Below are 20,508 nucleotides of genomic sequence, written 5' to 3'. Positions count from 1 at the left end.
CCCAAATTTTTTTTTTTTAAAATTTTTTAAAAAAATTTTTTTTTTTTTAAAAACCCCCCCCCCGGGAAAAAAAATTTTTTTTTTTTCCCCCGGAAAGGAAAGGGAAAAGGGTTAAATTTTGGGTTTTTTGGGGTTTTTTAACCCCTTTTTTTTTTTAAAACCCTTTTTTTTTAAAAAAAAAAAAAAATTTTTTAAATTAAAATTTGGGCTTTTTTTTTTTTTTTTTTTTAACCCCTTGGTTTTTCCCCCCAATTCCCCTTTTTTTTTTAAAAAAAATTTTAAGTTTTCCCCTTTTTCCTTTAAAGGGTTTTCCCCGGGAAAAGGGGAAAAAAATTTTTTTAAAATGTTTTTTTTTTAAAAAACCTTTAATTGGGGTTTTTTTTTTTTTTTAAAAATTTTAATTTTTTTTTAAATTTTTTTAAAAAAAAAATTTTTTTCCCCTTTTTTTTTAAAATTTAAAAAAAAACTTTTAATTAAACAAAATTTGTTTCCCAAAAAAAAAAAACAGCATTAATCTAGCGTTGTTATGACTTTTTTGCCATCCCATATTTCCTTTGCCACCAACTCCACATTATCTTTTAAAATAAATTTTATTAATATTTTCGATTTGCATTACCTATATTTCCAATTGTATTCTTCCTCCTATATCATCCCAGAAAAACATCTTTTACAATAATGAAAAAAAAAACATTTATAGGGACTATGCTAAATGCTTTACAAATATTTTTCATTTGTTCCACACAATAACACTGGAAGGTAAATGGTATTATCTTCATTTTATAGTTGGGGTATCTGAGGCAAACAAGTTAAGTGACTTGTCCAGGGCCACACAGTTAGTAAATATCCAAGATAGGGTTTGAAATCAGTCTCTCCTGACATCGAGTCTAATACACTCTCTACAGCACAACAGATATAGCTGCTTCCTATCCAAAAATAATCAAGAATTTTAGTAATTTTAATTTTATAGATAGTGTTCCATTACCATAAACCCCATCTTTGCAAAGAAATGAAAAGAAATGTCTTTTCCTATCTTCTATTTGGAAACATACTTAGTCATCGTACCTTCACAGTTTTCAGTTTCCATTATTATTGGATCATTTAAAAAATTGTGATATTTATGTATTTTCCTGGTTCTATTTGCTTAATTCTGAATCAGTTTATATCAATGTTTCCATTCTTTATATTTATCATTTTTATTGTTTAATATAGCACTTTTATTATTTTATATGGCAAATAATGTTCCATTTTATTTTTGTATCATAATATTTTTAGCCATTTCCCGATTGAAGGCTATCTATTCTACTTCAAGGTGTTTGCTACCACTGAACATGCTATTGTAAATATATTGGACTTTTCTTTGTTATTGATTTCCTGAATGTATATTCATAGCATTAGTATCTCTAGCTTACAGTGTATGGACATTTTAATTACTTCTTAGCATAATTGTAATCTTTTACAGCATGGTTTTACTAACTCACAGCTCCACTAATAAAACCTTGGTGTGCCTCTGTTTACCTCCAACACCATTTATTTCCATATATTATCATTGTTTCCAAATTGATAATGTGAGAAAATGTCATATTTATTTTTATCTGCATTTCTCTTATTAATTGTGATTTGAACATTTTCCTCAATAGTTGTCAATGATTGTAATACACTTTGAGAAATGTTTGCTAATATCCTTTGATCACTTATCTCCTGGGGAAAAACTTGTTATTTTATTCATATATGTACACATACACCTCTGTTAGTCTTCTGTATCTCTTAGTAATTAGATCCTTATGAAAGACATGTGTCACAAAATAATTTTCACAGTCTTATATGAATTGCATTAATTTTATTCATGTTAGTGACTGTTAATATTTATATAACACTTACTATGTACCAGTCATTGTTCTAAGCACCAGACAAATATTATCTCCTTTGATTATACACAACAAAATAGTAAATGCTATTTTTATTTTCATTTTACAAATGGAAAACCTGAAGCACAGGATAACTAACATTCAGGATCACACAACCATTAAATTTCTGAGGCCAACTTTGAACTCCGAACTTCCACTGTACCATTGAGCTGCTATTACAAAAACTCTTCAATTTAATTTATCAAAATTACCTTTAATCTTTTCAAAATAGCCTCCATTCATTGTTTAGTTGAGAATCCAAACTCTAATTTGAGTGGTATTTAAGCACTTTATCTTCTAGATTTTATTTTTGTTTTTAGATGTGATTTTAACATTTAGATCACAGATCCACTCTGAATTTATTGAAAATTTAATTTCAACGAGGCTGCTTACCAGTTGCTATTATCTTATCAAGTAAGAAGATTTTATCAAATAGGAATTTCTTAGCCTAGGCAATTTCTGAAATAACTGAAATATTTAAAGAACAATTACTTCCAATACTATGCAAACAATTTGAAAAAATAGAGAAAGAAGGAATCCTGACAAATTCCTTTTATGACACAGATATAGTGCTGATCCCTAAACCAGGTTAGTGACAGATTCTTTAGATTTTCATTTTACCCTCTGGTTCAAATATATTCATAAGTATTCATGAATATAAAACAGAACATTGTTTAAATAGGCATCAGGTCCTATTTGCTACAGAAATAGGAAAAAGGTCAGAACTGAACACAGGTAAAATCCTGTTGTCATCTTTCCATATTCCACTGATTTAATAACTTGTATGTGGAAAGATGGATTGTAGTACTAAGCAAGAAAATTGAAGTCTTTAATGCTGTTATTTTATCCCTGGTAATGAAACTATCTCGTGACTGCTGATTAATTTGGATGTTAAGAGTATTACAGAAATATACAGTTGCATACAGACTTTGTATTGAGAATTAGGCATCAAATATATGTCAATAAATTTGATAATCTAAGTGAAATGGATGAATACCTACAAAAATATAGATTGCTCAGATTAACAAAAGAAGAAATAAATTAATTAAATAATCCCATTTTAGAAGAAAAGTAATAGAACAATTTATTAATCAGCTCCCTAAGAAAAAAATCTTCAGGGGCAGATGGATTTACATGTGAATTATACCAAATATTTAAAGAACAATTCCAATACTGATGAAGTTTAGATTTAGGGAACCAAAATGAAATTAAGGTTTCTGGTGGTCAGAGGGTTAAATAATAAGGTCCAGTGCAGGTTCAGGGTTCAAGGAACCACATGGAGAGGTTTGGCTCCCCTGCAACCCCTTGGGATTTGGTGCAAGGGTAGGGAGTTTCAGGGACTTTCTTCTGGCAGTGCAGAGGTTCTCTGTAAAGGAATTTATAGACCCGAAAACCTAGATTGATAAAAGAGATTTACTATAAGGATTGATTGGAAGTAAAGTTAGAAATCTTGACAGAGAGCCATAAAGTCTGGTTAGGGAAATAGGTGAGGATAAAGAGAAGATGGCACTGGAAAATAATATTATTTCAGTGGACAGATCTATGGAAAATGGAGTTTTGCACTGAGAACGTTCTCAGTGGGCAGAAAGTCCTGGTAGCTCAGTAAGCCACTGAGTTCCATCTGAAAAGACCCTAGTTGATGGAAGTTCATTATATTGGTTGTCTTAGTGGTGGTTGGGAAACTCGAGCCAATCAGAACCATTGGGGGCTGGGCAAGCCCAATTTGACTTAGATCCAATGGGGGCTGGGACAAGCCCAAATCTCTTATTGGAGTTCAAAAGGATGCTTCTTTTGTTTCTAGTCATGATTAAAGATGATCCTTAAATCAATTATCTTTGATTGGTTAAAGGTCAGTTAATTTTGATATGAGATATCTTGCATTTTCTTCTTTTTTCAGTCTTTTGACTTTGTTTTAATATTTCTTGTTGTCTCAGAGTCTGTTCTAATTTTCATGGACTCTGTTAATTAGGTAAAATTTTTTACCTCTTGTACTAAACCCTTAAATTGTTATGGCACAGTTCTCAGTTTCCATAATTATTCTGACCCAGTCCTGACTCAGTTTCCCTGCTTCTCAAAGCTCAGTCTTGCAAAACCTCCCCTCCTTCTTTATCAGAATATTTGATAAGGATAAAAGATCTTATGTTTTAGAATATCAGAAGGCCTCTCCCCATCCCAAGCTACCAGGATGTCAGATACTATCTTATCTTTTGCCTCTCCCCATCTCTGGGGTTCCTCCCCCCATGCCTCCCCTCACCCTGTCAGAACTGGATTGTCAGAGTCCCATTCTAGCTCTCAGCACCCTGACTCTGTCCCTACCTCAGTCTACCCTCTGAGTCTGAGCAATGTGTATATATGTCATTGAAAACTCTCATTGTTTGCTGGATTCTTGGAGACAATAGTCTCATTCAGCCCTGGGACCAAACCATAGATTCATTTGGTCCCAGTAAATCTCTCCCTTTAAATAAATTATTAAATACTCTCTAATTTATATCCTGCCTCAGTTTCTCCAGCATTACAAAATCTTCTTCCAAGTCTTCCCTCCAAAGCTCTTCCTTCTCCAATTATCTGATCCTATACTTTCATTTAATCTACAATCTCATTTTTTTAAACTTTTGTTAATTTTTTCTTTCAGTAATTTCTTGTTGAACTTAAGTTCAAGCTGAGCTTTTCTATGAGGTTTATAGGTATTTTGGAGTTATTATTTTCTGAGATGGTGTGTTGAGTTTCTCTGTCACCACAATAGATATTTATGATGGAAGATTTTGTTGTTGTTGTTCCTTCTTTCCACATTAAAGTTTGACTTTCAGCTACTTCCTGAATTTATGTCCTCTCCTCTGTCCACACTGATTCCTGTTCCTGCTCCCTCCACAGTCAGACTCATCCCACTTGGATCTGAGACTGTTTCTTTTGATTTCTTCCGTACAAAGAGAGACTCTGCATGATCCTTTCCTGACTAGTTTTTATTAGTTGCCACAGTCCTTTGCCTGTCTCCTTAAAATGGCTTAGGCTGGAGAAATGATTTCCTATTTTTTGCATTGCCTCATCACTGTGTGACCTTTTTTTTTTTTTTTTTTTGGGTCTGGGTCTTTGTCAGAGTATTTGTAGGGAATATATCAGCTCTACTGCTTCCTCCCTCTCTGCATTTTCACTAGTCTTTTCCCCAGTTCAAATTTATTGAACTGACAGCAGGAAGAAGAATTCTCAGTATTTTTCTTTGTAGAGCAGAGGATATAGAAAGACAACAGCCATGAGAACCACAAATTTTATTTGGAGTAATGGACAGCAAGAATGCAACAATGGAACATCAAAGAGATGAGTTGCTACTGAAGAGTAATGAAGCACAGAATGGTGAAATTAAATCATGAAAATAAAATATTCTACAGGAGAGGAGAATAGAGGAGGGAAGGGGAAAAAAGAGAAAAGGTGATAAGGGGAGGGAGGGTGAAAGGAGGAAAGGGAAGAGAAGAGCAGCAGAGAGTAGGGGAGCAGAGGGAAGTAGAAAGCAGAGAAGAGAAGAGAAGGGGAGAGAAGGGAAGGAGAGAAGAAGGGAAAGGGAGAGAGATGAGAAAAGATGGGGAGAGGAAGGTAGTAGGGGGAAGGAGAGAGAAAGGGTGGAGAAGAGAAGGGGGAGGGGAGAAAAGCATTTCTCTGTATATTGAGCTACAATCCATCTTAATGAAACTTCTATCACAGAATGATGTGGGGATAGAGCAGTGGTTCTCAAAGTATGGTCTAGAAAATCCTGGGGAATCTCTGAAACCCTTTTAAAGGGTATACAAATTCAAAAATAGTTTTTATTTCCAATATGGTAAACGTCTATAAATATAATCCAGATAAACAAAAATGCTTTTGAGAGGTCCTCAATAATTTTTAATAGGATAAAGATACTAAAAACAAAAGTTTGAGAACTACTGGTAGAGTATCTAGACCAAAAAGAACTGGAATTATAACCCCAACTAAGTGCTGTGAACTAGTTATTTTGTTCACAATTTTGCTCTCTGGAATAAAACAGAATAAATCTCCAATAGATCCCTTCAAATACTTTTCTCTTCATCAACTTAAAAGATCCCCAGTTTTTTCAAAGCTATTTACCAATCTATCTGTTATTTTCTGGAAGATCTCTATCTTACCAATACCTTCCCTAAAAATGTCATGGCCAGAATTGAGCATAGGGCTATTAATATGGTCTTATAAGAGTAGCGTATTTAGCAGCTCCTGCAGTGAAAGTTTACTTTCCCTTCTTAATTGCCATATCTCATTGACCAGTCATATGAGCTTGGAATTAGCTTTTTTAAATCCCCTTTTCAGACATCCTGTTATGAAGTTATGTCTCTTTTATTTTAAGAAATAGAAAATTGATTTTTGAACTGTTGGAGAACTTTAGGTAATTTATCTGTATTAAATTTTTATCTCTTTAGATTTGTCCCAACATTCTAGCATAGAGTTGGAAGAAAACACAACGTGTAACAGGGTTTGACCGAGCATGTCTGGACATGGAGTCCTCCAAATTGGATGTGCCCAACCTAGTCCTGTCATTCATCAAAAACTCAATTTGCAAAATGACCATTTCAAGGGAATTAGTAGTTCTCTCATTTTTTCCTCTTTAACTTTCTTCAAAAAACATTTATTACCAAAAGAACTATGGTTGTGGCCAAAAATATCATATACTCAGAAAAATTAAAATAATTCTGAATGAAAAAAAAAAGGATATTCAATGAATTGTCAGACTTTCAGGATTTTGTTATAAAAAGATATGAACTTAATAGAAAACTTAACATATAAGATCCAAGAGAAATAACAGGTAAACATCAAATATTAATTTCAAGGGATTCAATAAGGACAATCTATTTGTGCTTTATACATAGAAATGTAAACCATATGCCTAAGATTATCATTGGTAAGTGAATAGTTTGAAAGAAAGATTGAAGTAGACAGCTGAGTCTGAAGTGTTCTAAAAAGCAAAACCATGTAGAAAAAGGTAAACATGAGTAATTAGATTGCACAAATTATACTGGGGAATTAAGATGGGATAGGAGAACTGGTAGTTCTGGAATCTTACATTGGGAATGGGATGAAAAGGGAACAATACATACACACACATAGATAGATAGATAGATAGATAGATAGATAGAAATAGATATATCCTCTAAATTTAAGAGATAAGATGGGGAGGAAAAAGGATAAGGGGAATATAGAAGGGAGTGCAGATTAATGGGAATAAGATAAAGAAGGAAGAAAAGAGTAGGAGGAAAAGGATGGGGGAAGAGGATAAGAAAGGGACTCCTGAGGGGGAAGGGTAGGTCAAGTAATAAATAGCAAGGTAAGATAAGCAGGTAGAAGTAAAAGAGAGGAGTCAGCAGGGATATAAAGCAAAAGTACACATAATCATATTAATCAGGAGTAAAATTTATTAGGAAAAAATAGAGATAATAATCAATGATCTCAAAGTTAAACTTAAAAGTATGTTCAACCAAAAAAGAAAGATAGTGGAACTATGCTACATGTCAATCATATTAATTAATCTTGTTTTAGACTAGTTAAAACAACTAGATAGTATAAGGTTGAAATATTGTTGTGGTATAGGGAATGATGAGTTGATAGATTTAGAAAAATATGGATAAGTCTAGATCTTTCCGGTGCAACAAGATAACTGTATAAATATGTATACATATTTATGTATACATACATACATAAATACATATATGTATTTAACATATACTTTAACATATTTAAAATGTATGGGACTACCTACCATCTAGGGGAGGGTTTGGGGAGAAGGAGGGTTAAAGTTGGAACAGAAGCTTTTGCAAGGGTCAATGTTGAAAAATTACCCATGCATATGTTTTGTATATAAAAAGCTATAATATAAAATAAAATTTAAAAAAAAGGATAAGGCTATCCGCCTTCATACAGAGAACCAACAAGTATAGTAAAGCTTTACAAAGATGTATATGAATGTTTATGTGCATATATGTGTATGGTTATAGATATCTTTCTATATATGTATGTATGTATATATATAATGTACCTATGTACATGTATGTATATGTATATATAATTATATACATTCTTAACTGTACCCTGTTTGGGGAAGGTGGGTGCAAGGAAAAAGGTAAAAAACGAATAAAGTAAAACGTGCATAGCAAAGAACAAGAGAAAACCTACAAGGTAGCAAAGAAAAGATGGACAGTTCTGAATACTATGTATAGTATTTATTATATAGGCATTCTTGAAATGGAAATTTATTGTTTCATATTTTGAATGTTCATGTTCTGCTGTGCATATGACAAGCTTTTACCTTTTTTCTTTTTTCTATTTTGTATTTATTTTAAGAAAATAAATTTTTTATATAAAATTTATTAATCACTATCATAGACATACTACTTCTAAGGATATAAAATAAACATGAAAGAATTCTTCCTCGTAAGGAGCATTCATTCTATTGTGAGTATCAGATATGTGTATCAGTATATGCAAAATGTCAGTATATGTCAGAGAAAACATGAAGAGGAACAATAGGTAAATTTGAATCAGATTTTGAAGGGTTTTAAAAGCCAAAAGAAAGGAGTTTTGAGTTTTATCCTGGAGATAATAGGGAACCAGTGAAGCTCCTTGAGCAGAAGAAGCATATGGTCCCATTTGCCTCTTTCCCTTGGTCCTTTCCAGACATATCCTGAGCATATGTGAATCTCTGTGCTAGAGGGGCATGTAAATACAAAGCCAGGAGTTCTTGTCTTCACTAAGTTTACAGTCTAGTTGGAGAGAGATAGCTGATAGTATGAAAGTGATTCTGGGTGTAAAATCTATAATCCATGCAGTGTTGACTTAGAGACATGAATTGACATTGTTTCTGCTATTCTTTACACAATACATGAAGGACCTCCTCAATAAAGAACATGATTGATTATTGTCCTCCCCCATTTTGCTCTTTGTTTTGGTTTCTTCTCATCTCTCAACAAATACTGCCACTACTGCCTGTCTCTGGTGGTTCCAAGTCTGCTAAGAGCCCACACATTCAGTTTTATCCACACACCTGTCTTCAAGATACTAAACAAGAGAGCTTGGGGAGGATAACAGCCTCTGAAAGATAATCCCTCATTAGTGATAACACCTGAGCTAAGCAAAGCCTGAGCCTCATAGCAGGGACTCTCTAATCCAGGTTTCCTCCACATCCTCTCTTCAGCCTTCTGGGACCTGAAAGAGTAACTGATAAATTCCCCCTTATAAGCTATCCTGCCCAAGTGTTGGTTGCCAAATCCAGAAATCAATGATGACCCTAGAATTCAACAGAAAGACAGAGGGTTAGGGAAAAGTCTTCAAGAGAAAGAAGAAAGTATCTCTGGACAGCACCTCAGACCTGCAGGTGAGAACTCAAACCTACCTTTGGATAAAAGAATCATGGTAAATTGTAAGGAATTTATGGGACAATATAGTGTGGAGGTTAGCAAGTTACAGTCAGCAGATGAAATCTGGCAAGTTGTCTTTGGCAAACGAGTTCAAATCTTGCCTAATATACTGACTAGCTTTGTGATCATGGGCAAGTCACTTAATCCAGATTGCTTCAACTTTCTCAGCTATATAATGAGTTTTGTTAGCATCTACCATGCAGGGTTGTTGGAAGAATCACTATGATATATATATTAGCATAGTGCCTGATACATGGTAAGTACAATATAATGCTTATTCCCTTTTGTACCTTCTCTTTTATATAACATATGGCCTAAGATTGACTTTAAAATTTATTGTATTTTAAAATGTAAAAGACATCTATAGTTGTGAACAATACAAAAGCAGGATGTGTCTAGGATGTGGCCCTTTAGCTATAGTTGGTAGATTCTCTGATCTAGTTCAATCTTCTCAAAATATAGTGAGAAAAACTGATGCCCAAAACAATAAAGTTACTTCACCAAGATCACATATATATGTCAATAAGCAGAATTTAGATGTAAAACCAAGTCTCCCAAATCCAATGATACTAGTACAGAGTTGGAGATAAATGGCATAGCCAAGGATAATTTAATACCCAGATGAATAAGGGACTCTCTTCCATAAGCCCCTTAACATGAAATGATCTCAGGTGACTGAGATAGAATATATATATATCATTATATATATATATATATTATATACATATCATTTTATATATATATATATATATCATATATCATTATCATTAGACTGATATATATATATATATATATATATATATATATATATCAATCATTAGATTGAGATATAAACAAATAATCTAAAGTTCCCCAGACATGTAAATGAATTCTTTTCAGGCATTCATGAGTCAGATTGGTGTTTGTACCTATGTTCATTATTATTTTGCCCTATGGAATCTTTATATAAAAAAAATCAGAGATAGACTTCTTTGGGAACATTGGGGGATAGACTATTCTCTAACGGGTATGATATTGGTAAGAGGAAGGGATGCAGCCAATTGTGGGCTTTTGTTTTCTACATGGACAAACCACTCCACTCAAACATCGAGTTATACTTCTTATTTACACACAGCAAAGTATGTAATTACTTTTGAATTGCATTAGGGACAGATTTTGCCAATTTTTTAATGGGATCAGTGGTCACTGCTAATCACAGAAAAGTTCTTTCATTTGCTTTCACAGTTGCTAGGGTCCAAGAAACTCCATTTGACCTAATGTATTGATTTTACTCAATTCAGAATTAGAGGATCTAGATTAAAATACTGATCTTAAAGGGGAAATGGCAGGGATATTTCATTGGTCTCTTTCTCTTAAAAGGAGAAGAAATGAAACAGGGAACTGTGACAGATCTGCTGTAGTATTAAAGGCATACCACATTCAGTGCAAGAGTCCTGCTTTGTCATCTTACCCTGCTCAGACGCCATTTGGAGAATTTGTTTTTTGTTCTGGTGCCACATTTAGGAAAAATATCAGCAAAATAGAACAGGTTCAGTAGAGAATGACAAGAATAGTGAGGAGACTAGAAACCAGGTCATTGACAATTAATTAAATTGGGAAAGTTTAGCCTAAAGAGATTTTATTGGAATCAAGAAAAATGTCTTTTATTATTTGAATACTTGACTCTAGTTCTCTATTAGATGAAATTATTATCCTAGTTTAAACCACAAAAACAGAACTTAACTAAGAATATTGAAAGGGATTATAGAGATGGGGACTATGTGGTCAAACAGTCAAGAAACCCAGAGTACCTCTGACTGACTTAAGCTTCTACATAGAGAGATCAGGTCAGGAAAGTGAGGTCTGGACAGAATTAGCAAGATATATGAATGCCAAGTTTCTGACTCTCTTGGGCTGTCAAGAACCCTTTCTTTTTTCTGAATTACTTGGAATTCCTTACAAAGGGACAAGATCTTTTTGGGGGGGCATATTGAGGAGAAAGGAAGCTGACAGACTGTAGGACATAGAATAAGCAGATCATGACTGGATCTCAGAGGCAATAATAATTAATGATAATAGCTAGCATTTTTAATGAAATATTTAATATTTGCAATGATCTTTATACCTATTCTCATTTGACCTACAGAACAAATTTGTAAGGCAGGTGCTATTTTTCAGGAGGAAATTGAAACTTAGAAATACTTGCCCAGATTTACTCTGATAGTAATTGTCATGTTATCTAACTCTTACTTCAAAAGAAATCCCCTTTGCAACATCTCCAAACAGTTGACATCTAAACTGCCCTTGCAGACCTAAAGGGATGGCAAAATCCATATTTTTAACAAATTTGAACAGTAGTAATTGTTAGGAAGGGATTTTTTGGTTTGGTTTGGTTTGGTTTTCTCTCTCATATGTATTCCAAATCTGTCTCTCAGCAACTTCCATATGCGGCTCCTACTTTGATCTCTTAGGCCAATCAGAACAAATTTAACATTACCACTATAAAGCAACCCCATTCCAAAGAGGCTTAGGGAAAGAAGATGCCTTCTGGAAGTGATAGTATACTTTGGGAAAGGCCATTGAGAGGCTACTTTTGGTGACTATGGAAGGAAAAAAAAAAGCACAAAGAAGAGAAAATCTGGGGGTCAGATATGGGATCCAAAAGCAATCCCAAGAGGTTGGATTTGGGCAGAAGACATCTTCCCAACCCCAAAATACACATATACATTTATCCCTAGGCTCTCTTGTGGGAGCCATGATCAGTAGTCCAGAGGAGAGATAGAGTCTTCAAATGGAATTATAAGACTTCAAGCTAGAAAAATGAATAGAGCTCTACTCTAATTTCATTTTAGCGATGAGGATAAGACCCAGAATTCAATTCAGTAAATATTTAACTCCTTCTAAGTGTGATAGGCACTGAGGATTCACAGACAAAAATGTAGTGGGTTCCCAAATGGATTACCTTCTTTTGGGAAGAAAAAGAACAATATGCTCAATAAACAGTAAATATAAAATAATGTGGAAAAAAAAAGAGATTATTAACATCACAGAACAGAAAGATAGTAGGAGTGGGTTTCATGGAGGAAGTAAAATCTAAACTATTTTGAGGAAAGAGAAAAATTCTGGAAAAAAAATAAGGGAAAAGCATATCAGGTACTGGCGATAAATTATTCAAATGTGTGGAGGTGGGAAATATCAAGAACAGTTTATGAATTAGAATAATATTTCATTAGCTTGGGAGGTAGGTTAGAGCTAGATTGTGAAGGGACTCAACATTAGGATAAGGAGTCTTCTTGTATTCTTGAAGTACCGAGGGGTTATAAGCAAGAAAGACCAAATTTATGTCTTGGAAAAATCAGTTCAATAGCTGTTTAGAGACTAAACTGGAAATTGGAGACACTGGAATGAGTAAGATTATTAAACTAGACTGTGCACAATCAAATGAGATAATATTTGTAAAGCATGTTTCATCAATTCCTAGCTTATAGTAGACACTTAAATGCTGACTTGTTCCCTTTCCCATGCAAGAGGCAATGAAGGTTTGAGTTAGGGTGATGACTTTGTCAATGATGAAAAAGAAATGGATTAAAAATATGTCACAAAGATAGATTTCATAAGAATTTGTAATTGATTAAATATGCAATCAAGGATTATTCTTAGAATTTTGAATCTGAGTATATGGAAGTACTATTAATAAATATGGGAAAATCTGGTGGAAGGGCAGGTTAATGAGAAAAGAGTTCCACTTCTTGAGTTTGAGAAATCTAAGGGAGATGGAGGTAGAAATAGCCAGCAGATAATAAATTATGAACTCTTGAGGAGAAAGATTACTGCTGTTAATATGGATTTGGGAATCATCTGTGTAGAGAGGATAAGTGAGCAATTGGTATTGAGCTTTTCAAAGGAATAAATAGAGGGAAAGAAGAGAAGAGAGTTCTAGATGAGGCCTTTAAGATATCCATCCTTAGGAGGCAGATGAAAGACCCATAAAGAAAATTGCAAAGAAAGGCCCAAAGCAGTAGATATTTCTTCTCTCTCCTTCAGTGCTTCCCAGGTCTTAGAATGAGGAGACCTTGATCAGGAAAGGGAGGTGAAATGAAATAGAACCTGGGGCTGGGACCCAATCCCCTGGACTCCTTCCAGGATAACATGCATTCACTAGGATTCTCCCACACCCTCCTTGGTACAGACTGTGCCTTCTCTGGGGTAAGTTGGGCCCCTCTATTCCTGTACTTAAGGGCTTAGCAGACAGTTAGTAAAAGGGCTGGCCCCTTGTAGGGTGGTAGGTTGGGGGAAGCAGATCTCCTGGTTCAGTCAAGGTCTTTTCCTTGTAGTAAGCCTCTCAAGTTTCTGAGTCAACACTTGACATACTGGCAGGATGGGGTGGGGATGAGGAATGAATGAGATTATGAGGCCTTGCATCTACAGGATTTGAAGGGAAAGTGTGAGGTTGGGAATGGCTAGGAGATATGTGTGGACAAGATAAAACAGAGATAAGCACTAATGGTAGATTCAGAAGCATCTTTGTGACTATCTGGGCATCCTTCAAGGAGAATTCACCTGGATCAGAAGAACTGTTCATCTGAACCCCATCCTTAATCCAGCAAAACAAAGTTTAGACAATGAGTATATGTATATCTAGTATTTTACAAACCTTACACTTGTATACATAAATACTATTATTTTCATTATAGTTATTATTTTTTGGAGGATATAGGGTTCCAAGACCCATTGCTGACTAGGAAGGGGGAAATTCCCTTTTTATTCGAGGAATGATCTAAGATTCTATTTTTAGGACGATGAGTGGGGGAGAAGCATAATTTTTATGGATGATAAAGTATGGATAATTTATTATTTTGGATGACTGATGGGGGAAGCATTAAAAAAGTAGAATTTAGGGGCAGCTAGTTGGTGCAGTGAATAGAGCACCAGCCCTGAAGTCAGGAGGACCCAAGTTCAAATCTGGCCTCAGACACTTAACACTTCCCAGCTATGTGAGCCTGGGCAGATCACTTAACCACAATTGCTTCAGGAAAAAAAAATAAAGAATTTTGATAGGTTTTTTTTTTTCTCTCTGCCATCATTACAGAAGTGACGTATGATAGTCATTTACACAAAGATGAAGTAGGAACATAGGTTTGGATAACTAGGATCCTGACATCAGCTTATTTTGTATTTTATAAAGGAAGCCAAGGGTACTAAAACAGATCACAGAAAGAAAGGGTACCTCAGAGACAACCTTAGGATTATAGCCTCTTAGAAAAGACTTTACTCTCATCTATACCTAAACAAAAATCCCCTCAATAATATATTCAAAAAGCAATCATCCAAATTTGCTTAAAGACTTCCAATGAGGCAGAACTTTACCAAATTATCACATTCCATTTTTAAATGGCTCTAAGTCTTAGGGAATTTTTGTCCTTACAGCAAGCTTAAATCTGTTTCTTTTACTGCTAGCTCCTAATCCTGACCTTTGGGAATGAACAGAATTTGATTAACTTTTCCTCATTAGGTTTTGTCATTCAGTCACTTTTCAAATGTGTCCTACTCTTCGTAACCCCATTTGAGGTTTTCTTAGCAATAATGTTATAATAGTTTGCCATTATCTTTTCTAACTCATTTTACAAATGAGGAAACTGTGTCAAATTAGTTTAAATCACTTGTCCAAGTCACACCACTCATAAGTGCCTAAAACCAGATTTGAACTCAAAAAGATGTATCTTCCTTACTCCCAGTCTAGAACTTTAATCACTGCATCACTTAACTGTCCCCCTCTTCAACATGACAGATCTTCAGATATTCCACATCTGCACACAGGTTCAATAACCAGCCCTAAAACTATATTTCCCCAAGTACATGTATCTAACTTCAATTATCATACAGTATGATCTAAAAGTGCTTCATTCTGGGCCCTTTCTGGATTATTACTGTCCTTTCTAAATGTGGTAGCTAGAATTGAGTAAAGTATTTCAGACCATAAAGAATGGTCATACCAATGGTGATATGACCATTGTAGATAAAGTACAACTATATTATCACTTCCTTAGTCCTGATCACTCTTAATGTAAGCTAAGATCATCAGATTTATTTTTATTGCCAAAACATACAGTTTACTCCTATTGAGATTGAAGTCTAAAAATTCTATTGTCTAATAAATTACTTATTCCTTCTGACTTTTCCCACTTCCATATTTGATTAGAATGTCACCTAAGTTTTTATGAACTTGATTTATAATGCTCAGCTGGACCAATCCTAATTTTATTTGTTGAGCCATAATTCTTTATATGTTGTAAATTCTTTGAAGCAGGATATTCTACTGTTTCAGGAGGAAAGAACCCTTGAATGGGAGCCATGAATACTAGATTCAAATGAAATAACTTGTAAAGGCTTATATTTTTAAATACCTATTATTATTGTTATCACTATTGTTATTAATCATCATCATTATTAGGCAGCTAAGTTTGCCTGATCTGGACCAAGTTCAAATACAGCTTCAGCCACTTAGCAGTTTTGTGACCCTGAGCAAATGACATAATCACTGTCTGCCTCATTTTCCTCATTTCTAAAATAGGGAATAATAATAGTACTTATTTTGCAGGGTTGTGGTAATGGCAAATGAAAACAAAATATTTGCAAAAAATTTTACAATCCTCAAAGTGCTATAAATAGCAGGTATTAATATTTTATTGATGTTATTACCACTACCATGACTATGACCACTACCAATGGTTACTGCTACTCCATATTTCCTCCTTTTTTCCCTACCTTACTTGAATAGAAACCCCTTCTATTGCAGCCCCAACAAGTGTTCATTCTGCTTGAAAGTAGCTTCTGCTTGAAGACCCCTAGCTATGAGGAATTTGCCACTATCTAGATAAAGCACCTATTCCATCAACTTTTGCATAGCTCTTGATTCTAGGAAGTTTATTTCTTATATTGTATCAAATTGAGTCTCTCTATCTTTATCTTTTACCTTCTGTTTTAAGTTCCGATTTCTGTTTTTCTTGTAAATAAATATTTAAAGTGTTAATAACTAACTTTTGCATAGTTATGCAAAAATTAACATTTGCATAAATGTTTTACATTTATCATTGCATAACAACCTTTTAAAATAAGTATTATTTCAGGTATTGTTATTCCCATTTTACAGGTGGGCAAACAAGAGACACAATGATTTAAGTGCCTCACCTATTTATTAAGTATCTGAAAAAAGAATTAAAGCCAAAGATTCTGAAATCAAATTCTAGCCCTCTGTTTCAGCACAATGCCTCTCAAAAAGAAGACACTGAGCATCAGAGTTACTCAAGTATACTATAGCAGAGGTTTGGCCAAACTAAAGAGCAAAACTAACTCAGGGAATTGGAAAGTCAGAAATCTTACAGATAATAGATTCAGAACATAATGACAGAAATACCTGAGACAAAGTCAGGACTCACTAGATCAAATCAGTAAAGGATCTAATCTTCTGAAAACCAGGAATGGAGTCCTTGGTTTATAGAAGGGAGCTTAAGTAGATGTAGAGTCTTTTTTCTCCTATGTCCTACAGTCCAAATCAGTGGTCAACCTCCCATCCCCACCTTTTAGCTCTTCTTCAACTATCAATTCCTATATTATAAAGGCTTGTCTTTGTGTCTTTCTGTTTGTGCCAAAACCCAGTTGTTCCATTCATCTGCTGAGGAACCCTAGCCTTCTTCAATCAAGCTTTTTGTGTTTAAGTAAGATCAAATTCTTCCTCTGGGAAGAAAAAGAAGGGGCCTCCCCATGGGCAGAGGAGACATACAAGTGAATCAGGGCCATATTATCCACATTAGGGGAGGAACTAACTCTGGAGACCAGGTATTGTAGGGTAAAAGTATCAGTAGGGCATAGTAGGACCCACTTTCAATATAGACCTCTGAGAATGGGTGGGTGGGTGAGTAGGGTGGGTTTGAAGGAAATGGGAGACAGAAGGGGAAAAAAATGAGAATTGGGGGATTATAAGGGAGTAAAAAGGGGAAAATAACATTTTTAGAAATAGAATAGGGACCCAGAGATATCAAGAGAAAAAGCAGAAGTGAAGGGCTGAATTATAGAAGAGGAAGATCAGTCATTCATAGGATCACAAGTTACTGGATAGCAAGAGCAGAAAGGATGCCCCATTTTGCAATGTGACAATTAAACATCAGGAAACCCCCCATAATGGTGGGTGGTGAAGGATCATAAGAACAGACTAATGAGAGGACCTGAGCATACGTCTCCAAACCTCATCCATCTTTTTTCTCCTGTAATTGATGAGTGAAGCCTTAATTTCAATAAAAAGCAGAGGGATAGAGAATTTCAATAATCCCTCTCTTTCTTTAAGATCTTCAAAGGATTATTCTTTCTAAGTCCCTTGATTCAACAACTACAGGAACAAGGCCCAATCACTGTAGACAATGGAGCCAGATCATAAACTAATCCTTCTCAACCATACAAGCCTCACCCTGGATCCTAGCTCTGGTCCTGGACCTTTTGTCCTCTTAGGCATCCCAGGACTGGAAGCAGCACATGTCTGGCTTTCTGTGCCTGTCTGCCTCTTGTATCTGGCTGCAGTGATTGGGAATTCCCTGATGCTGGTCCTGGTGGCCGCTGACCCAGCTTTGCAAGCCCCCATGTACCAGCTCCTAGGTCTGCTGGCTGCAGCTGACCTGGTCCTGTCCACGGCCACAGTCCCCAAAGCACTGGCTGTGCTGTGGGGCTTCTCTGGAGAGATTTCCTTTAGGGCCTGTCTGGCTCAACTCTTCTTTGCTCACGTGGCCTTTGTGGCAGAGTCCTCACTACTGTTGACAATGGCAGTGGATCGCTATTTGGCCATCTGCCGGCCACTGCACTACGGCACCCTCCTCACCCCTCGAGTGGTGGGGGCCGCAGGAGTGATTGCCCTAGTCCGAGGCACATGTGTGATGGCACCTCCTGTAGTCCTGCTCCAGCAGTTGCCCTACTGTGGGAGGAAAGCTATCCCACATACCTACTGTGAACATATGGGTGTGGCTCGGCTGTCATGTGGAGACACCCGAATCAACATTTGGTATGGGCTGGCTACCACACTCCTGTCTCCAGTGCTGGATGCTGTGCTCATTGTCACATCCTATGCCTTCATCCTCCATGCTGTCTTTCACCTGCCATCCAGAGGGGCTCGCCACAAAGCCCTTAGCACATGTGGGGCTCACGCTGCCGTCATCTTCCTCTTCTACACACCGGCTCTCTTCTCCTTCCTTGTCCACCGTTTTGGTAGACACAGCATCCCAGGGCATGTCCACATCCTCCTGGCTAACCTCTACGTGGTGATCCCACCTGCTCTCAACCCCATCGTCTATGGGGTCAGGACTCGATGTATTGCTGAGAGAATCCTGCGCTTGCTGAAACCCAGCCGAGTTGGAGTAGGAAGGGAACAGAAAATCATTTGAAGTTTCTCTACCAAGAGAAGTGAAGATTAATCTAGAGAACTCAATCAGATAAATAGTCTATTCTGACCAATGCATGATTTAAATATCCCACTACCTAGGTATCTCACTACCTAGATAAATATCTCATATGTAGGTTTTTCTTCATTTGTGTGTGTGTTCTTTTCTTACCTGCCTATGCTTATACACCTGCTTTGGACACATAAAGAGAATGATTCCTTCTTCCATATGCTCCTGGGTCAGCATATCAGACCAGGTACAGCATAAGGTCAAAATCTATCTGTGTGTCCATGTCAGGGTAGGAACTCGTAAGGGAGAATTTTTGTGTCTGTGTCAATCTGGGGACCACAAAGGCAAGGTTTGGTACCTGTATAAGGCTGGGGGGCCCTGAAAGTAGTGCTTATTCACTACTTACACACAACTTATACACATCCATGTATATAAGATGGGAGAACTGAGGATAATACCTCTATAACAACATTTTAAGCATAAGAACAGGACCTCAATTTTCTCGATTCCATAAAGTAAATCCAAACATAATTTATGATGTGTTTCCTATATTAAAGAGTGAATATCTTTAGAGTTTTTTTTATTACATTGATTCAGATGAAGAAATTGAAACTATTTCTAGTCATATGAAAAGATGCTCCAAGTCATTATTAATCAGAGAAATGCAGATTAAGACAACTCTAAGATACCACTACACACCTGTCAGATTGGCTAAAATGACAGGAAAAAATAATGATGATTGTTGGAGGGGATGCAGGAAAACTGGGACAATAATGCATTGTTGGTGGAGTTGTGAACGAATCCAACCATTTTGGAGAGTAGTTTGGAACTATGCTCAAAAAGTTATCAAACTGTGCATACCCTTTGATCCAGCAGTGTTACTACTGGATTATATCCCAAAGAGATTATAAAGAAGGGAAAGGGACCTGTATGTGCACGAATGTTTGTGGCAGCCCTTTTGTAGTGGCTAAAACTGGAAACTGAATGGATGTCCATCAGTTGGAGAATGGCTGAATAAATTGTGGTATATGAATATTGTGGAATATTACTGTTCTGTAAGAAATGACCAACAGGATAATTTCAGAAAGGCCTGGAGAGACTTACACGAACTGATGCTGAGTGAAATGAGCAGGGCCAGGAGATCATTATATACTTCAACAACAATACTATATGATGACCAGTTCTGATGGACCAGGCCATCCTCAGCAACGAGATCAACCAAATCATTTCCAATGCAGCAGTAATGAACTGAACCAGCTATGCCCAGAAAAAGAACTCTGGGAGATGACTAAAAACCATTACATTGAATTCCAATCCCTATATTTATGCCCACCTGCATTTTTGATTTCCTTCACAAGCTAATTGTACAATATTTCAGAGTCTGATTCTTTTTGTACAGCAAAATAACGTTTTGGTCATGTATACTTATTGTGTATCTAATTTATATTTTTATATATTTAACATCTACTGGTCATCCTGCCATCTAGGGGAGGGGGGGGAGTAAGAGGTGAAAAATTGGAACAAGAGGTTTGGCAATTGTTAATGCTTTAAAGTTACCCATGCATATATCATATCCTGTAAATAAAAGGCTATTAAATTTAAAAAAAATAAATATATCTTTAGAGTTAAGGCATGGCTTCAAGTCCTCCCATTGACTTACTGACTTTTCAGTACATGAAAACTCTTTTTATTTCTTATTCACCCCCATAATTCTCTGAGATTAACTATAGAACAAGTACCATTCTGTATTAGCAGAAAAAATTTCTACACTAAGAGCTTTCCAGTGGA

At 35.7% G+C, this 20,508-nt stretch overlaps 1 protein-coding gene across 1 annotated transcript in view; it reads left to right on the top strand.

The window, feature by feature from the left end:
• Positions 1 to 8,309: 8,309 nt before the first annotated feature.
• LOC100931217 (olfactomedin-4) overlaps positions 8,310 to 20,508 on the top strand; it is a 31,535-nt gene continuing 19,336 nt past the window's right edge. The window contains exons 1-2 of the mRNA XM_031961485.1: positions 8,310 to 8,327; positions 9,211 to 9,267. Of these exons, the coding sequence (XP_031817345.1) occupies positions 8,310 to 8,327; positions 9,211 to 9,267 (75 nt within the window). The remainder of the gene's footprint in view (positions 8,328 to 9,210; positions 9,268 to 20,508) is intronic.

Source organism: Sarcophilus harrisii, chromosome 3 (assembly GCF_902635505.1).
Source record: "Sarcophilus harrisii chromosome 3, mSarHar1.11, whole genome shotgun sequence".
In the NCBI taxonomy this organism is placed as follows: Eukaryota; Metazoa; Chordata; class Mammalia; order Dasyuromorphia; family Dasyuridae; genus Sarcophilus; species Sarcophilus harrisii.
Note: the sequence above shows the minus strand (reverse complement) of the source record. Positions and strands in the feature narration are given on the sequence as shown.